Source organism: Dunckerocampus dactyliophorus, chromosome 9 (genome assembly GCF_027744805.1).
Source record: "Dunckerocampus dactyliophorus isolate RoL2022-P2 chromosome 9, RoL_Ddac_1.1, whole genome shotgun sequence".
Taxonomy (NCBI): Eukaryota; Metazoa; Chordata; class Actinopteri; order Syngnathiformes; family Syngnathidae; genus Dunckerocampus; species Dunckerocampus dactyliophorus.
This window is the reverse complement of record NC_072827.1, coordinates 31,104,077-31,124,236: the sequence shown is the minus strand read 5'-3', so window position 1 is coordinate 31,124,236 and position 20,160 is coordinate 31,104,077. Positions and strand designations below refer to the sequence as shown.

General features: G+C 41.8%; 1 protein-coding gene across 1 annotated transcript in view; it reads right to left on the bottom strand.

The window, feature by feature from the left end:
- Nucleotides 1-20,160, bottom strand: part of LOC129187198 (sodium-driven chloride bicarbonate exchanger-like) — a 39,530-nt gene that overhangs the window by 7,256 nt on the left and 12,114 nt on the right. Inside the window, exons 9-22 of the mRNA XM_054786081.1 lie at nucleotides 18,189-18,270; nucleotides 15,865-16,017; nucleotides 15,063-15,201; nucleotides 14,675-14,835; nucleotides 13,463-13,648; nucleotides 11,091-11,179; nucleotides 9,569-9,726; nucleotides 9,401-9,488; nucleotides 8,865-9,011; nucleotides 2,765-2,868; nucleotides 1,872-2,046; nucleotides 719-852; nucleotides 387-632; nucleotides 158-263 (exon numbers count right to left, since the gene is read on the bottom strand). Of these exons, the coding sequence (XP_054642056.1) occupies nucleotides 158-263; nucleotides 387-632; nucleotides 719-852; nucleotides 1,872-2,046; nucleotides 2,765-2,868; nucleotides 8,865-9,011; nucleotides 9,401-9,488; nucleotides 9,569-9,726; nucleotides 11,091-11,179; nucleotides 13,463-13,648; nucleotides 14,675-14,835; nucleotides 15,063-15,201; nucleotides 15,865-16,017; nucleotides 18,189-18,270 (1,968 nt within the window). The remainder of the gene's footprint in view (nucleotides 1-157; nucleotides 264-386; nucleotides 633-718; nucleotides 853-1,871; nucleotides 2,047-2,764; nucleotides 2,869-8,864; nucleotides 9,012-9,400; nucleotides 9,489-9,568; nucleotides 9,727-11,090; nucleotides 11,180-13,462; nucleotides 13,649-14,674; nucleotides 14,836-15,062; nucleotides 15,202-15,864; nucleotides 16,018-18,188; nucleotides 18,271-20,160) is intronic.

Genomic DNA, 20,160 nt, shown 5'->3' with positions numbered 1-20,160 from the left:
CAATTTGGTGGTGATTTGCAGTGAATAATCCAATATAATCCTGCCCACTTGCCCTTAATCTCTTCTGTTGTCCATCTGGGAGAGCATGCCACTTTAAATTATGAAGAAATAAATGAGCCTTTGTAATTTTGACATGACTTTTGGGACTATTGTGCACCTTGACCTCCAGGGCTTCCCAGTAGATTTCCGAGGCAGTGATGTTATTGAACTCCCAGTACTTCAGGGTGCCATTGGTGGGGTCGGACGGCTCAACGCATGAACATCTGTGGAAGCACATTAACATCTGGGTGTCGGAATAATCCCACATCTGTCCCGGATTTACAGGTCCTCCAAGAAACAAAGAGGAATGAGAGACTTTTATGGGGTGAGAGTAATTGTCCACATACGAGTACAGGGTGAGCTGGTCCAGGTTGTTGTTCTTGTTAAAGGGGTAGTGGTCCCCCAGGTGGACCAGTTTCTCCAAGGCCTCGTAGATGAAGATGATGCAGATGAGAGAGGCGAAGGCTTCCTCTGTAAAACGAGTGATGTAGCAAACGAGGGAACTGGCGTCTGTGGCCACCAGCACGATGCAGAAGAAGGCCGTCCACAGGCCGATGCACGTCCTCAGGGACAGGTAGGACAGGCCATACTCCCTGTGTGGGCACACAGGGACACCACGCGTGGGCAATGATGCATTCCACAGCGGTCACATGTGACTTCAAAGCAAAAACAAACCTACTGGCAGAATTTGAATAATATCTTTTCAAACACAAGCACCGGTCCGGTGCTGCCCAAAATGGTGAGCGGCTGCCCGGCAAACAAGGAATAGGCGATTCCTGTCAGCGAGGCTCCAAACAGGGACTCAATGGCACTCTAGAAGACGGGAAAAAGTTATGCAGGACCTTTGCTTGTACAGTCGCCCCTCGTTTATTGCGGTGAACAAATAGGATTTAAGATGAATGAATTGAATATTTTCATACTTAGGACATAGAAAACCGGTTTACGATTTTTTAAATATGCTTTTTAACATTATTAAAGCCCTCTAGACATGAAATAGCACCCCTATAGTCACCTTTACACTCCTATTACCCAATAAAGTACATATAATAAGAGAAAATAAGACATATTAGACATAAATAACATAACAGACTCACATGTTAGCAGTTCCTTCTTGTTTAAATGGCTTTACACTCGTATTACCCGACAGAATAAGAGTAAACAAAACTCCTGCTCGAGCAGTGGCACATTAAGTATGTCCCATAGGGAACCTTAGTGAGCAGTCTTGTGCCTGTTTCATCAAACAGCAACACCTAGTGGCCAATGTGGAATACTACATTCACAATTACAATGCTTCTTCTGCCGTGCATTTGTATTTTACCACATTTAGTTTGACCTTTTAGACATTTTGATGTTTAGAAATGCTTCATTTAGGCCAAGAATATGTACACAAAACAGCAATCATTTATTAATTCATTAATTTGGGGGGAAAAAACGTGATATAGCGTAGGAGCGATAACTGAAGCGTGACATTGCAAGGGACGACTGTACACTTGACAATATGATGCAAGATGGACCACATGGTGCAGCTCGGGGATGTGCATGATGACTGATTACTTGGCCCTGAAGAGGAATGTTGATTAAACAGGGTCAGCTGCCACTAGTTTATAGTCAAAAGAAGAACATCAGCTGTGGAAGGTTGCACGTCCACGCAGGCCTTCACTCTTAGCAGCGTTCTTCTCTTTACAGCATCAGCATGGAAACACCCCCATCCCCTTTAAGGTAACGGTTCATTTCGTCATGATCAATCAAGGAAATGTCACACGATGCCCATCCCCAGCCCAGTGTGGCACTGATGAAGATGAAGATGAAGATGAAGATAGAGCTTGCTGTACTATGCGTCCTTCTGTTGCCTCGCCCAGGAGTCCTCCAAAGGTGATGACAGGGGACATGCAGGCACAGTAGAGGAACAGGAAGGAGGCCACACACTGCAAACTAAACGCATCTGTGTAATCGGACACGTAGTGGGAGGCTTTGCGCTTGACGTCCAGAATAAGACCGCCAAACCACCTGAGGATGAGGAAAATATAGACATTGATATCGATGCCTTTTCAAGGCTCCCTGACATCATTTGCTTAAATATGTTATATATTGTTTGTAATTATCTTCTACATTGTTCCTTTTTTGAAACCCAATGGCAAATTTGCAAAAATGATAAGTCAACTTGATGATGATAAGTCCAGCCATGACGAGCTGCTCAGCCTTAATTTCGGAAGTGACGCTATCGAAGTACTGTCACTCAGGAAAGCAAACATGGCGGTGTACGAGACAGAGGATATTTACAGTGATTGTAGCCAAGATTTCAGCCATGTGTCAATAGTTTTGGAGGAGAAAAGAAGGGAGAAACATCTGGAGATGAAATAGAGAACTTTTAGAACATGGACTTAAGCCTTAAGACATGGAGATGAAGATTGGTCGCCTTCAAAGCAGAATGGTAAGTGGAAATGACTCTGGAGTTGCTTATCCTTCAATTATCCTTCAGTTTTTTAAAATCAGTTATCAGAGCTGTTTTTAATGTTATTAGATTTATTGGCATGGCGTCATAAATCCCTCATATCGGCCCGATAATTATGGTGCACCCCTACAATATAAATGACAGCTCTGTATTAAATATGAATAGATATATTGGCAAGAAAGACAAAGGGTGCTATTTAGTGATGCACTCCATGCAAGCCTCAACAATGGCCAACAATTTGAAGACGGTCTGTCAGACTTAATCTTGACTTACTTCCCAGTGCGCTGCAGTTCAGGACCTCCATGGCCTCCATGCTCGTCTTCATCGCCCTCAGCTAAGTCGTTGAGTAGACTGGTGCTGTTTTTCTTTCTTTTCTCCTGTTCAACAAGCACATTGTCAAAGTGCTGCTCACTCATTGGTCAGCTTGGTTTGTCATTGCCGCAACATTGTAACACACTGCAGGAAATAAGCTAGAAATAAACACACAAGCTAACATTAGCTTAGCCTGTTCGTAACAGCGGTCATCCACGCAGTCCAACCAGCCACCACACGTCCCCACCATATGAGCTTGAAGTCGAGCAGCGCCTAGCCAGTGAGCCAAAAGCCCAAGGCTCTCTCTTAAAGGAAAAGTGCACTTTTTTTTTTTGTTTTGCCCGTCATCCACAATCCTTATGTGAAACTTGACCACACACGTCTTTCCCTTTTCTGTGCGTTCTAAAGATAGAAATGCACATAGCGGGACCTATTTCGACGATAAAGCCCTAAAAAGCCCTCCAAAAAACACAGACAGTGTTGTATTTACCCAAGTGAGCTATACACAAAGCAAGCTACAGCGACATTGTTATTGTAGCAGCAAACACCAAGAACTATTTTTCTGACGTAGTGACACAGCGGGTCCACTCCAAAACAATGCCATAGGACACCAATGTGTACTGACTGGGAAACAAGAACAAGATGAACAACTAGGAATAGACAACCAAATGATGTGTACAGTATTCCATGTTTTGTTTCTACACAGCTAAATGGACTGTGTTGTGATATCATGTGCTATATGTGCCATGTATCACCATCAATATCATGGTGACTTACGCCATCTGGTCCAGCTGGTCTGGGGTGTCTTTCCCCTGCAGGGTTTGTTAGCGCTAACAATCCTTCCTTGGGGGAAAAGGCTTCTTGAGACGTCATCTGTACTTCTGTGTAGAAGGTGTCGGACGTTTCGCTCCTCATCCGAAGAGCTTCGTCAGCAAACTAATAAGTGCTGGTAGCTTAGGCCTTAAATACAGTAAGAGTGGGCGGAATTGGTGTGCCAACACCCTCCTCCTATTGGTTCGTTACACTAAGCCTGGGCGGAGCAGTGGTATAATCCTATCCTGTTATTCACACCTACGATAAAAGGGAAGTGTCGCTCCCTGAATTGGGTATGAACGACTCTGATACTGGCTTGTTAGCATCTATTGTTCTGGCTCGGCCCTGCCTTCACCTCATTTGCAAGACTAAGAGCTGTGGGTTTTGGTCTCAGTAACCTGCTGAACACAGGGTCCAAATTGAACCTCAAACCACCATTCCGATTCAATGATGGGTTCTGTTGTTTGACAAAAATAGCTTCCTTTACTCCTCTTTCAAACCATCTGTTTTCTTTGGCCAAAATCTTTACCTCGCTGTCCTGAAAAGAGTGATTGGTAGCTTTCAGGTGTAGATGTACTGCTGATTGAGGACCACTAGCATTGTCCCTGCGATGTTGATAAAGCCTTTTTTGGAGCATTTGCTTAGTTTCCCCAATGTAGTGCTCTTTGCATTCCTCATCTTTACAGTGGATGGAATAGACCACATTGCTCTGTTTCTGGTTTGGAGCCTTGTCTTTAGGATGCACTAATTTTTGTCTCAGGGTATTTACTGGTTTGAAATAGGTAGGAATTTTGTGTTGCCATAAGATCCTCTGGAGTTTTTCGGAGACCCCCGCTACATAAGGGACTACCACTCCTCTCCTTTTTGCTTCTGTGGGCTTTTGGGTTTCTTTCCCTACTCTCTTCTTTTGACATTTGTTAAAAGCCCACCGTGGGTACCCACAGGTTGAGAGCGCTCTCTGGACATGTTGTGTCTCCTTTTTCTTTCCCTCAGCACTAGTTGGTATTTGTTCCGCTCTATGTTGGAGGGTCCTAATAACCCCTAGTTTATGTTGTAGTGGATGGTTTGATTCAAAAAGCAGGTATTGGTCAGTGTGTGTGGCCTTTCTAAAGACCTCTGTAAGTAGCTGTCTGTCCTTTCCTATAATTACCTTGCAGTCTAAGAAGGCTAGTTGGTTTTCTTTAGTGTCCTCGCGAGTAAATTTGATATTGGTGTCCACCGCATTGATGTGATCTGTGAAAGACTGAATTTCTTGTTTTTTGATTATGACAAAGGTGTCATCCACGTATCTAAACCAGTGCCTTGGTTTTGTCCCTGAGAAGGATGTGAGAGCCTGTTTCTCCATCTCTTCCATGTACAGATTCGCCACTATGGGTGAGACTGGTGAGCCCATAGCACAACCATGAATTTGTCTGTAGAATTTCCCTCTAAACTGAAAATATGTGGTGTCTCAAGAAGCCTTTTCCTCGATGGACAACTCCTGTACGACTGAGAGCCTACACAGACGCATTGCGACCAACTTTGGGAGAGACATCCTTCTGCTGGTACGTAGCTTAGAAAAGGCCACTCTTAAATTAGCAGATTTAAGGAACCACCTCAGATTCAATCTTAGATGCAGGCAGAGTAGGTTAATCCCCAAATGCATGAGGCAAGCGTCCCTTGAGCAAGGACACTTGGCAAGGAAAATGCAACAAAACTACATCAGAAAAATACAGAATTTGAGAATTAGGAGACTTAACATAGAGATAAAAAATAAACAGTCTGAAGTAGAAACCTTCTATCAGAGATTGCAAACCAAGCTTACGCACGAAACCTATCAGGAGGTTTGTGAATTTACCAAATCAGGTTATATGAAGCACCATAGCAAAACCAAAGAAAGGGATAAGGGAAAATTCCAGAAACTTCTATTGGAAAATCGACCACAGCTTGTCGTAAACACTAAGGATGGGGGGAATCAGACCAATACTAAAGAAAATTGGATCAAAAATCTGTCAGACAGAAGCCTCTCGGAGACAGAGAAGGCAGTATTAACCAAGGGTCTCAACTTCTCAGTGACTCCTAAAACGATACCCACAGTAGACTATATCACAGCAGCTGAATCGGCCATCAGGAACAATAACCTTTCTAGAACAGAGGCAGGGGACCTTCGTCTGAGAATATCGGCCCTTCTCAGTAGTGCCAAACCACCACCGTCCAATATCACGTTAGGTGAGAGGAAAGCATTAGCGGCTCTGCAGAAAGATGAGAGCATCACCATCTTACCAGCTGATAAGGGCAGATGCACAGTGGTTCTCAACACATTGGACTACGAAGAAAAAATAACAAGTCTAATTAGTGATGCCAACACATATGAGCAACTTAAAAGGGACCCATCCAGTAGGTATAAGAAAGAAATCATACACTGTCTCCAAAAGTTAGAGAAGGAAGAACTAATTGACAGACAGATGTATCATAGGTTATACCCTGGGGAGGCTACACCATGTATCTATGGCCTTCCAAAAATCCACAAGGAAGGGTTTCCCCTCAGACCCATTGTCTGTAGCATTGACTCTACCACGTACAATGTAGCGAAATATGTAAAAACAGTCTTATCCCCATTGGTAGGCAACACTGATCATCATATAGAGAACACAAAAGGGTTTGTGGCGAGCATCAAAGACCTCAGATTGGAGCCAGAGGAAACTTTGGTGTCTTATGATGTGACTTCACTTTTCACATCTGTCCCCACCTCAGCAGCAGTCTCCGTGGTGAGGAAGAGACTGCTCGAGGACTCAACTCTGCATCGGAGAACAAAACTTAGTGCTGACCACATCTGCCAATTACTGGAAATTTGCCTTAACACCACATATTTTCAGTTTAGAGGGAAATTCTACAGACAAATTCATGGTTGTGCTATGGGCTCACCAGTCTCACCCATAGTGGCGAATCTGTACATGGAAGAGATGGAGAAACAGGCTCTCACATCCTTCTCAGGGACAAAACCAAGGCACTGGTTTAGATACGTGGATGACACCTTTGTCATAATCAAAAAACAAGAAATTCAGTCTTTCACAGATCACATCAATGCGGTGGACACCAATATCAAATTTACTCGCGAGGACACTAAAGAAAACCAACTAGCCTTCTTAGACTGCAAGGTAATTATAGGAAAGGACAGACAGCTACTTACAGAGGTCTTTAGAAAGGCCACACACACTGACCAATACCTGCTTTTTGAATCAAACCATCCACTACAACATAAACTAGGGGTTATTAGGACCCTCCAACATAGAGCGGAACAAATACCAACTAGTGCTGAGGGAAAGAAAAAGGAGACACAACATGTCCAGAGAGCGCTCTCAACCTGTGGGTACCCACGGTGGGCTTTTAACAAATGTCAAAAGAAGAGAGTAGGGAAAGAAACCCAAAAGCCCACAGAAGCAAAAAGGAGAGGAGTGGTAGTCCCTTATGTAGCGGGGGTCTCCGAAAAACTCCAGAGGATCTTATGGCAACACAAAATTCCTACCTATTTCAAACCAGTAAATACCCTGAGACAAAAATTAGTGCATCCTAAAGACAAGGCTCCAAACCAGAAACAGAGCAATGTGGTCTATTCCATCCACTGTAAAGATGAGGAATGCAAAGAGCACTACATTGGGGAAACTAAGCAAATGCTCCAAAAAAGGCTTTATCAACATCGCAGGGACAATGCTAGTGGTCCTCAATCAGCAGTACATCTACACCTGAAAGCTACCAATCACTCTTTTCAGGACAGCGAGGTAAAGATTTTGGCCAAAGAAAACAGATGGTTTGAAAGAGGAGTAAAGGAAGCTATTTTTGTCAAACAACAGAACCCATCATTGAATCGGAATGGTGGTTTGAGGTTCAATTTGGACCCTGTGTTCAGCAGGTTACTGAGACCAAAACCCACAGCTCTTAGTCTTGCAAATGAGGTGAAGGCAGGGCCGAGCCAGAACAATAGATGCTAACAAGCCAGTATCAGAGTCGTTCATACCCAATTCAGGGAGCGACACTTCCCTTTTATCGTAGGTGTGAATAACAGGATAGGATTATACCACTGCTCCGCCCAGGCTTAGTGTAACGAACCAATAGGAGGAGGGTGTTGGCACACCAATTCCGCCCACTCTTACTGTATTTAAGGCCTAAGCTACCAGCACTTATTAGTTTGCTGACGAAGCTCTTCGGATGAGGAGCGAAACGTCCGACACCTTCTACACAGAAGTACAGATGACGTCTCAAGAAGCCTTTTCCTCGATGGACAACTCCTGTACGACTGAGAGCCTACACAGACGAATCCTTCCTTGGTTGTGATGCAGTCTCTTGGAGCAGTGTCCTCCTCGCCATACACATCCATAGTAACACTGTATGCCACACATGCAGCAGAAACACTCCATTTTGTCGGCATGGCTTGGCAAGCTCCACATTTACACCAACAAGTCATGCCGGTCCTGACTTTTTTAGAGGGCTTTATGGTGGAAATAGGTGTATCCCATTACGTGCATTGTTAGCTCCCTCATGCTAACTGTTTTTATGTCTTTAGACGGCACAGAAAAGGGAAAGACATGTGGTCATGTTTCACATAAGGATTGTGCATGAAAAGTGCACTTTTCCCTCAAGGTGTCGGGAAGTGATGTTTACACAGCGTTAGTCTTAGCTGAGTATTTCACTCCACAGTCCGTACTGCCGCAGTCTTACTGCCCTCAGTCTCCTCTTGGATGAAATACTTTTCAGTAACACTTTACAATAAGGTGCACAAAATTACAGTAGTTAATGAGGAACGACCCTACCTAACCGTAACTCTAGCCACTACTCATTAGTTACTCATTACTTCTTAATTAGTCCCTCAGTAACTACTGTATTTTTGTGTACATTATTGTAAAGTGTGACCTACTTTTCCAACTTTCACATGCTGAGACGTAACTTTAAAAGACCTCATTCTCCTCTGTTGTTGTTTGTTACGCATCCGTCATTCTGATGAGGATCTGCAAAAACCGAGGCAAGCCGAGTACAGCCGGAACTCAGCATTACCAAATGAATGTCGTTTAAAAGCTTTAGTGTTCCTTGTGTCATTTCAAACAAGAATTCCTTGGATGAAAATGGTTGTATGTTGAGCTCCTGTTGTCGTGTGTGTGGCATTGAGCAGGAGAACGCCGCCTGGAGGACTTGTGCCATAGTTGCAACATAGCTGACATGATGACAGCAAAGTAGTTGTTACTGACTAAACAGAGCAGTACTAAAAGTTGCTCACCTGAGAGGGTACATTTTTTGGTGGTTCTATCCTAATGGAGGGATCCCACTCTCCTGGTGGCAAGACGGTAACCTGATCAAGGAATTCATCAATCCCAGCGATCAGATCATTTCTGTCTTTAGCTTTATAGGCAACGTCATGGAAGACCTGCAGGCAAATTCCAGGATGGAAGGTTAATAACTGGAATGCAACATATTATAAACACTGAACCAAAGTCAAAGTCCTTGTTTTTGGAAGCATACTTGGCCAATAAAGCTGATTCTGATTCTGATTATCTGTGATCCAGCAACTAGTTGATTTTTCTTGACAAGAATGACAAAGTTTGGAGTCTGTTTCCTCTCTGGCGAAGGACAACAGCCTAAATCCTGACAGAATGGGATGACTAATCTCCAAAAGCTTGTCATAAAAGCTCTGAGCTGTGTGTCATGCTGAGAAATGTTCCATCACTTTCAGAGCTTCTTGACTTCTGCTCAAGCGTGAATTCATGCAAACGTGGCATCTGGTTGGCGGTCTAACCAGGAGCAAAGCGTTCTTACCTCGTCTGTCATGAGGGTCGCTATGGACCTTCCTATCTCGTGGTACTGAGGCCCTCTTCCAGGAGGTCCCAAGAGAATAAAGACAAACCTTGACCAACATGAACAAAAGACATTTTGAAGTCCCATCCATCACAGCTTTGATGACTATCAGATGGTCAAGTCGCCAACCTGGTGGCGATGGGGACCTCAGCTAGTCCACAGAGAAGAGCTGCTGGTGAGAGTCGAACAAAAGCCACCACAGGTTTGTTGAGAAAGTCCAACTCTCCTACTAAGACGTTGCAAGCCTCAGCACCTGGCGGGATCTTTTTCATAAAATGAAGATCCATCTGAAAGCAAAGTGTTGTGTTTGGTGACGACGCAAAGACCTCCTTTGTAGGATATGACATGGGCTACGTTCCCATGTTTTTGCTCATATGTGACCTGGATCTGACCTTTTCATGTACAATTCTGGCTTTTTGTCAAATGTGACCCAGGCCTGGTTTGATTGCGGATATTAAATCCCAAATGCATCCAATCTACTGCAGTCTGAACGTTCAGGTCGCACATATCCCGCCGAGGCTACGTTCACACTGCAGGGTAAGATGCCCAATTGGGATTTTTTTATGTGGTTCTGTGAACGCAAAGCATCCGGAAAGTGACGTGCATGCGCGAAAGCACGACGTCGCACGCATTTCCGTGTGATTACAGAAGTAAAGATTGCTCCGGTGTGTGCTCTAGTGATGTGTGATACCACTTCATTTCCAATCCGATACTGCGTAAAATCCAGGCTAGTATCGGCGATACCAATCCAACACCTAATGTGTCTGGTACATTTGAAAACAAATACCTTTCGTAAATGAATCACCATGAAATGGTTTTACAGTCCATCTGTACATTATGATTGTTGTCCATCTACGGACAAATGATGATGCACATTACATAAAAGGTGAAAAAGGCTAGCATAATAGCACCGTGATGCTGTCTGTGAGACATCGACAAACCTGCTGTCTAGTTTGTGGGAAGAAATGACGCAACAAATGTTGGCATTGTGAAGGTGTTGATGTTTCAGTGACAAGCGTTCATTGGAGTGTGGTTTGTTCCTTCACATATATCAAACATGCCTTTCATGCATTCCTGATTATGATCCTAATGTGAGCAGGCATCAGCCAGTAAATGATAAGGATGATGATACGAATGGATTTAATAGAAAGACAAGTACTCAGACAATGACAAAAGGTCACAGTCATATGCATTATTTCCAGGGTTTAAATGGGGATTTGTATCATATATTACATGGTTATAATCCTAATCTCCTGCTAAATATACTATATAGTGCACGGATGTTCTTTTTTTATTGTAGTGTTAGCCATCAAATACTGTATATGTGAGTGTTTAACTTTTATCCTGGCATGCTACAGTAAAGTGTATTGGAAGAATTGATCAAAATAGAAATGCACGGCCATAGCTGACAACCTGGATGATATTGTATATGTGATACACAGCTAAAAACTCAATGTATGAAAAAATGTCACAGCTACGTCTATAATCGAAGAAAGTCACAGCATGGCCCACCATTTTTACAAACACACCAAATATACATACATACGAACACGGCAGATGAGTATGAATATAACGTTTACTCTGGTGGGATACAAGGATGTGCGTGAGTTGAATACGTTTCTACGTTTCAGTAGGATTGTCCATGCTGTACCTTGCTTAGGTCCACAGAGCTGTTTTCTCGGGTGACATCACCTTTTCCATCTGGACCCGCTAACTGAGACTGGGATGATGTCATCTCACCTGGATAACGCACACACACCCAGCACTCATGAAAAGTCAATACACGTGAAATCCCACGACAAACACATGACAGGAAGCTGGTACTGGTATCACGTGTATTTTACAACATGAAACATCTTATGACACAGGGACAATATCTACCTACCTAGCTACCTACCTACCTATCTATTTATCGATCGATCTATCTATCTATCTATCTATCTATCTATCTATCTATCTATCTATCTATCTATCTATCTATCCATCCATCCATCCATCCATCCATCCATCCATCTATCTATCTATCTATCTATCTTTCTATCTATCTATCTATCTATCTATCTATCTATCTATCCATCCATCCATCCATCCATCCATCCATCCATCCATCCATCCATCCATCTATCTATCTATCTATCTATCTATCTATCTATCTATCTAGCTATCTAGCTATCTAGCTATCTATCTAACTATCTATCAGGGCTGTCAACATTTTAATCAGACTAATCACAGTTTTAAAATAAATTAATTATGATTAATCACCATTTGCTACTATGTGTAAAAGTATGGCCATTTTTACTGTATGTAATGAAGAGAAAGCTAAATGAGAGAACAGGATTGTATATACTTGTATGTATGATATATATTTCTATGTATTATATGTACAGTGTTCCTTTGTTTAACGCGGGGGTTAGGTTCCAAAAAATACCCGTGTGAAGTGAAAGTAGAAGTTGATTTTTTTTTTTACATATGCTTTTTCATTCATTATATATTTTTTCATGTCCAGGATATGTTTTGTCATTTATTATATGTGTTTTTTTCATCTACAGTGCATGTTTTTTTCATTTACAGGATATGTTTTTTTGTTTACAGTATATGTTTTTTTAGTTACAGTATATGTTTTTTTGTTTACAGGATATGTTTTTTTGTTTACAGGATATGTTTTTTCATTTACAGGATATGTTTTTTTGTTTACAGTATATGTTTTTTTGTTTACAGGATATGTTTTTTTAGTTACAGTATATGTTTTTTTGTTTACAGGATATGTTTTTTTGTTTACAGGATATGTTTTTTCATTTATTATATACGTTTTAAGGCTGTAAAAGCCCTCACCACACACTTTATACACTTTTCTCAGACATGAGAAAATATATATGTTGCGCATATGAAAGCGTGGATCACACGTTGGTCCATGGGCTGAATCAGCGATGTAGCGTTTCTCATATTAAAAACTTGTTCAGGCTTATATCCCCCTTCCTCCATGATGGCTTTCAATTTGTTCCTGTATGCGTCTACCCCAGCGGTATCCGCAGAGGCGGCCTCTCCGTGGTCTTGTTGCGGACAGTTACAGCCCTTTTTGCATCCTTGTTAAAATGTATTGCTGCTGTCGTGCTTATGTTATTTTACTCCTTCTTTATGGTACGAATCAAAGATTTGTTTATTCCGTAATGGTGCCCTACAGCTGCACAAGTTCTACCTTCCTTCAGCATGTCCAGAATACCAACTTTTTGTGCAGTGGTTAGCATCTTTCTCTGCCTTTTGGGTGCAACTGCAGGGGCCTTTGTCGGTGCAGAGCATTACGTCGACATTGTGAGTTTTGTCGGGGAGAAAACTTGCAAACATACAGTACTAAAGAGCCATCACAGCAATCAACAAGGTGGGACTGAAATCAAGCCTGTAAAGAATGAACCACTTCCCAAATATCTTGGTGTCACACATGGAGAGCACTTAAAGAGGGTTGCTGGAAAGCTCAAGACCGGGATTAACATCATCCGCAAATTAGCAGGGAACAGCTGGGGCTCTGGGGCGCTCTGATCCACACACAGACGCTTTCAGATTCACACTGTGGCAAAGTTAGAAATCTATTCACAGACTGGATCAATACTGTAACTCCCGAGTGAAAGTTTGTTAGACAGCGACTGAATGATGCTTTAGTGCTTCTTTTCAGTATGGCCATTTGGAGACGCTCCCATGAGAAGACCGACTGAAATGATTGATGAAATGTGAACAGCAAATAAATGTGAGTAACTGAGGCGTGTGGACGTGCTGTGTGCTGCCATTCTTAGCTTTATATTTAGAAATGATTAAGGACTAATGGTGAATCAGATTAGTTTTTCTGGAAAAAAAATGCATATTTTTGGAGGGAAAAAGCACAAATGGGCGTGTTTTTGCACACAAAAAATACATTTTTCTGATCAAACATCCATAAATTGGCAAGCATGCAAGGGATTTACTTTTGTGTTCGCCATAAAACCTCGACACTAACTAACCACTGTTGCTGAAGAGAAGAAGTGACTTCCTCACCGTTTTTGTCCAGGTGAACCTCTGATGTCCGTCGACTCATGTCAGCAAGAGAGCGCATGATTGGTAGACGATTAGCCAGCTTCTTCTGATTCTGGTGATGGTGGCGCTTCAGCAGCGTATCATGCACTTTCTTCCTGAGCTCATCACCCAGTGGCGAGTATAACTCCTGGTGGTCCAACACCATGTCTGCACACGATTTATCATGCATTTATCATGCTCATCCATCAAGAAGACGCAAACAAGACAAAACAAATCCAACACGCAAACACGACACCAAGAAACAAACACTGGTGACAAGACATGAGATGAAAAGATAACCACAAGATAAGAGAAAAAGATGAGAATATGAAGATGAGATGAGAAAATACAAATGAGAAGATGAAGACATGGGAAGATGTAAACAAGATGAGATGTAAACATGAGAAGATGTAAAAATGAGAAGATGAATACAAAAGAAGATGTAAAGAAGATGAGACGATGCAAAGAAGATGAGAAGATGAATACAACATGAGAAGATGTAAAGATGAGAAGATGTAAAGATGAGAAGATGAATACAACATGAGAAGATGAATACAACATGAGAAGATGTAAAGATGAGAAGATGTAAAGATGAGAAGATGAATACAACATGAGAAGATGAATACAACATGAGAAGATGTAAAGAAGATGAGAAGATGTCAACATGACAAGATGTAAAGAAGATGAGAAGATTTAAACATGAGAAGATGTAAACAAGATGAGAAGATGTAAGCAAGATGAGTAGACGTAAAGATAAGATTTAAACATGAGAAGATGTAAAGATGAGAAGATGAATACAACATGAGAAGACGTAAACAAGATGAGAAGATGTAAAGAAGATGAGAAGATTTAAACATCAGAAGATGTAAACAAGATGAGAAGACGTGAAGATGAGAAGGTGTAAAGAAGATGAGAAGATGTAAAGATGAGAAGATTTAAACATAAGAAGATGTCAAGAACATGAGAAGATGCAAAGATGGGAAGATTTCAACATGATAAGGTGTAAAAAAGATGAGATGATGTAAAGCCAATGAGAAGCATCCATAAATGAAAGCGCTGATAGAAATGAAGATATCAAAAGTGGTATTTTGGTTTCTGGTGCTTTGAGGCTCCATCATGGAGGCGTGGTCACAGTGAGGCGGTGGAGCTGAAGGAGGTATCTCCTCCAGGGTATCTCAGCCATGAGTGGGTTACCTGCAATGTCTCGGATGGCGTTGGCCCTCATGTCGAGCAGCACGGTGCCGTTGATGATGCAGCTGCGCAGCTCAAACAAGCTGTGCAGAGACAGCGTGGCCACATAGGGTTTGCTCCATCGCTCTCCTCCGTCCTCAACGTCCTCCTCAAACTTCAGCCACCTGCAAGCACAGGTTGTGCGTTAGTGCAGAGACGGCAGCAGATGGGGAAGCAACACACCATCTGCTAGCATTCTACACACACGTTTAGCTTTGATAGCTTCTTCTCTCACTTGTCCTCATTTAGTATAAATACAATATGTCTCATTTATCAGCTCATGAAAGCCCAATTTCAATCCATGTCGGCTCACAATTACCAAAGCAAAACTTAGTGGGGATGAAAATACTACCTGGCACTTTCCCTCCACTCAGAGTCCTCCCCCTCCCTCACGAAGATCTCATCCATCTCTGTGAAAAGGTCATGAGGAATGTGCTCCTCATCCTCATCTTCTGTGCCGAGAAGAAACTGAACTCTCTGTGAGGGAGTGTCTGGAGCCAAAGACATTGCAATGAATAAGGTAGCTACACTGTCTATGTGGACAAAAGTATTGGAACACCTGGACTGGAAGGGACTTCTCGTGCCTCCTGATTATCATTGTAGTCCAAATCTCTAGTTTTCTTCAAGTACTTCATAATAATAACCTCACCTTTCAGTTGGAGTTCATCTCAAAGGTTACAAAGAAACAAACATCTCATTCGGGAAATAAAACAAGATGAGCAGTTTTGTAGAAAGTAATAAGGTTTAAGGAGTTTGGAAATGTTGTAGAGGTGATGGAAGGAGGTCTTAGAGAAGTGCGTGATAGGTTGGGTAAGGGTAATGTACGTTGGGGTCCATTTTTACGCCAATATTGATGAGAGTGGGATATCGGAGCCAGAAACGGTTATGCTGGTTTTGGGTGATGATTTCAAGATTTTGAATGCGGTTGGGATCTGGGTTCCCAAGTTCTTCCACTCCAAAGTCAACCAAGCATGCCTTTATGGACCTTCATGGACCTTGCTTTGTGTGCTGAAAGCAAAGAAAGCAAAAGCAAAGAATCGCTCCAAATGAAGGTGTCTAAGGCTAAACCTTAATTGATCAATTCATTGATTATGAGGTGTGTTCAATACTTTTGTCCATCTTAGTGATCAATACTAGAGAATAGTTGGTGGTACCATAAAGAGGAGACTCTCTGTCCTCCACCAAGGTGAGTACCCGCTCCCTGCTCCTCCGTCTGTGTTTGTTACCATGGTGACGATGCCGGCCGTGGCTGCGGTGCCTGGTGCTGCCCAAAGGGACGTGAACCCCAATGTAGAGCGTCCTGTGGCCTGGAAACACCCGCCCAGGCGAGGGGGGTAGGAGTGTCAGGTGTGATGCAGATCATCATCATGGTTGAGCACAGCCCATTTGTGATACTCCATTAAGCTCTGTATTATTTATCATGCATTTCTGCTCATTGCTGAGCAGTTTTCATGAAGTGTACTGTTTATTACATGTGTATGTAGTGTGTATTATGATATCAGCATGTGATAACACACTGATAATAAATGTGTATGATGTGTAATGTGATCACGTGTATTATGATATCAGCATGTGATAACACACTGATAATAAATGTGTATGACGCGTAATGTGATCACGTGTATTATGATATCAGCATGTGATAACACACTGATAATAAATGTGTATGATGCAATGTAATCACGTGTATTATGATATCAGCATGTGATAACACACTGATAATAAATGTGTATGACGCGTAATGTGATCACGTGTATTATGATATCAGCATGTGATAACACACTGATAATAAATGTGTATGACGCGTAATGTGATCACGTGTATTATGATATCAGCATGTGATAACACACTGATAATAAATGTGTATGACGCGTAATGTGATCACGTGTATTATGATATCAGCATGTGATAACACACTTATAATAAATGTGCATGACGCGTAATGTGATCACGTGTATTATGATATCAGCATGTGATAACACATTGATAATAAATGTGTATGGCGCGTAATGTGATCATGTGTATTATGATATCAGCATGTGATAACACACTGATAATAAATGTGTATGCTGTGTAATGTGATCACGTGTATTATGATATCAGCATGTGATAACACACTGATAATAAATGTGTATGACGCGTAATGTGATCACGTGTATTATGATATCAGCATGTGTAACACACTGATAATAAATGTGTATGACGCGTAATGTGATCACGTGTATTATGATATCAGCATGTGATAACACACTGATAATAAATGTGTATGATGCGTAATGTGATCACGTGTATTATGATATCAGCATGTGATAACACACTGATAATAAATGTGCATGACGCGTAATGTGATCGCGTGTATTATGATATCAGCATGTGATAACACACTGATAATAAATGTGTATGACGTGTAATGTGATCACGTGTATTATGATATCAGCATGTGATAACACACTGATAATAAATGTGTATGACGCGTAATGTGATCACGTGTATTATGATATCAGCATGTGATAACACACTGATAATAAATGTGTATGACGCGTAATGTGATCACGTGTATTATGATATCAGCATGTGATAACACACTGATAATAAATGTGTATGACGCGTAATGTGATCACGTGTATTATAATATCAGCATGTGATAACACACTGATAATAAATGTGTATGACGCGTAATGTGATCATGTGTATTATGATATCAGTGCAGGATGTATTTATGCAGCACTGCTATATGCAACTGGACTGTTTACACACATGTAGCATGTTGTACAAGTAAAAAAAAGTATTAGGACACCACTGTAGACGACAAATACAATTCTAAACTTATTGCTTCTAAAAACAAAACTGGGCATTATCATGGGCAGGGGTGCTCACGCTTTTTCAGCCTGCGAGCCACTTTTAAAATGCGTCCATTATTCACACCCTTCATGTGTGACGTCCAGTTAGCATTTGCTATCGAACATGACACATATTCAAGAAATGAAAATGATGATGTAAAAGAAGTCAAGGCAACATATTAAAAAGCTTTGGACACATTCTCCAATTCATCATGAAATAATAGTCTAACAAACGCAAGTGTAGAAAACACACATTTCTATAGTAGAGTTCATGACACCAAGCAAAGCATCAAACTATTTACTGTTTTCTACATAACTAGCCGCTACAAGTCAAGACATAACTTTTATGATGGATATAGACATCTGACCATCACGTAGTTTATCCATAATCACCATCATAAAGATGAAAGTTGCATCTCTGTGTGTAGTTTGAAACGTCTGTTCACCACTTCATCTTTGCCACGGGGGAGGAAGAGCCAATCAGGAGAGGAGCTTCATGTCAGCTGACTGATCTCCCAAGTGACGTTTACGCTATCGGCCCAAACTACCTTCGTGATCGACCGGCAGCTCGCGATCGATGTCATGGGCACCCCCGATCTAGAAATATTTGCTATGAAACGGTGTTGGTGTTGTCATACCTTCAAGATCTTCCTTCTCAAAGTTGGTACTTTGTTGGGCGCGCGTTCCTCCTCTGTCCACCACAGCTTCATCATCACTCCTCTATGAATCACACACAGCGTTAGCAACATTACAAACAACTGAGATAACATGATAACATGGTCTTTTTACAATGCAGGAGAATAGAGGGGTTGCCATGGAAACCATCTCTACACTATCTCATGGCTTTCACTTTTCTTTCTACAGCTTCTTCAGGTTTGCAGCTCCTGTATTTCCTCCACTTTTATTAGGAATGGGTACGGATGACTGAAGTGCTTATTTGAAGTAAGGCATCAATTGGAGAATATGCGTACGTAAGGCTTGAGACAGCCCTATTAAAAATACCACCATTGCTGTACATAAGAATACCTTATCAACGAGAGATAAACTGCAATTGTTGCTAAATGACAAGACTTGAATTCCTAATCCGAGCACACGAGCAAACATGACTTTTATTCTTGTCATTTCCTGTAAATCCAAAGCGGAAACACAAGCTGGAGCACTCAAAGTGAGTTCTTCACACTTCCTGTCAGTTGATGAGCACCACCACGCACGTTGAAGCATTTCATTGACAGCGTGGGCGTTTTTAATCCTTAAAGCTTGCTGGGTATCAGCCTTTGCCCCAAGCATTTCCATCAGGAACTTTTTAAAGCTGCTGCCGCCTCACTGGCCCGATGCTCCATCCTGACAGTGCGTTTACGAGTAAACACTGCGTGTATTTGTTGCTAAAACAGACTCTTTCAACTATTCTTTTCAACCATTCTCAAGTTAAGTATGGGGATCACATGTTTGTTTTCTGGAATTTGGGTGTAATTTCGTTGATGGAAGATGCTAATCAACACAGCTACAGTATGTTGTGTTTTGAATGAAGCATGGTGATGGCAGCAACCAGCAGAGATTCCGGTTTGTTGCCCCGCCCAGCCAGGACATCATATTATGTTAGCACTAGAGCCCCCGCTAACATTGCTGATATTCACATTAGTGCACCCTCGCTACACACGCTTCCACACGAGCATGATCACACAATACTTCCATGATGTCAATGTTAAATGACATTTTCATATTGCAGTACACTATAAACCTTGCAACGTGGTGTTCCTAGCTGCTATTTCCATGGGAGTTGAAGAGCTGCAGAAGCTGTCCTAATTCTACATTTCATCAAATTTACTGAAGATTTGTCACATCCAAACACCATCACTGCAGAAGACTTCTATCGAAACATGTCATAGTCTTTTAAGAATTTCGCTACTTCCTTGTTCCGTACGCTGAGCATCATGGGAAGCGTAGTTCTCATCTCATTGTCACGAAGCCAATATGGTGTATGTTCCCGTTCTCATGGTCTGGTGAGCAGAGTGGAGCATGGATACTCCTTGCTGTTGCTTTCATCTTTAATAAATGTACAAAACTGTGATGAAGTCAAGCGATGCAGCGAACAAGATTGGGTGAATAAAGTAAAGAGACGGAGAAAAGGAATGACACGGAAGGACGTGCAAGGAACTCAACCCTCCAGATGGTGGTGGCAGGTTCAGGGACATGCAGTATAATCCTGAGACGTGGTGTCTGGATCGTTGGAGATGATTGACAGCTCTTTTTGGCATCTTTGTAAAAGGATAGCATTTTGTTGTTAGCATTTGCAGTTGTGGGAATTCAGGTTTTGAGATTTGCTGCTGCCATGTGATCCGTTTAACTCCAGTGCAGCATTCACACCTTCTCATCTCATTAATACACAAGCTTATTTGCACGGCACAAACACATTTCGTCCAAAAAGATTAGAGTGAAACCTGTCAGGTCAAACGTCTCTGAGCTTTTAAACTTCAAGTGGCACAAAAATGACTTGACTTTATGCATGGAAATTGATTTTATAAAACTGCAAACCATTTGTGGTCTTACCTTTTATTTCTATATGAAGTGCATGCGCCTATCCTATGTAGTACTTTTTCCCGTTTAAAAGTC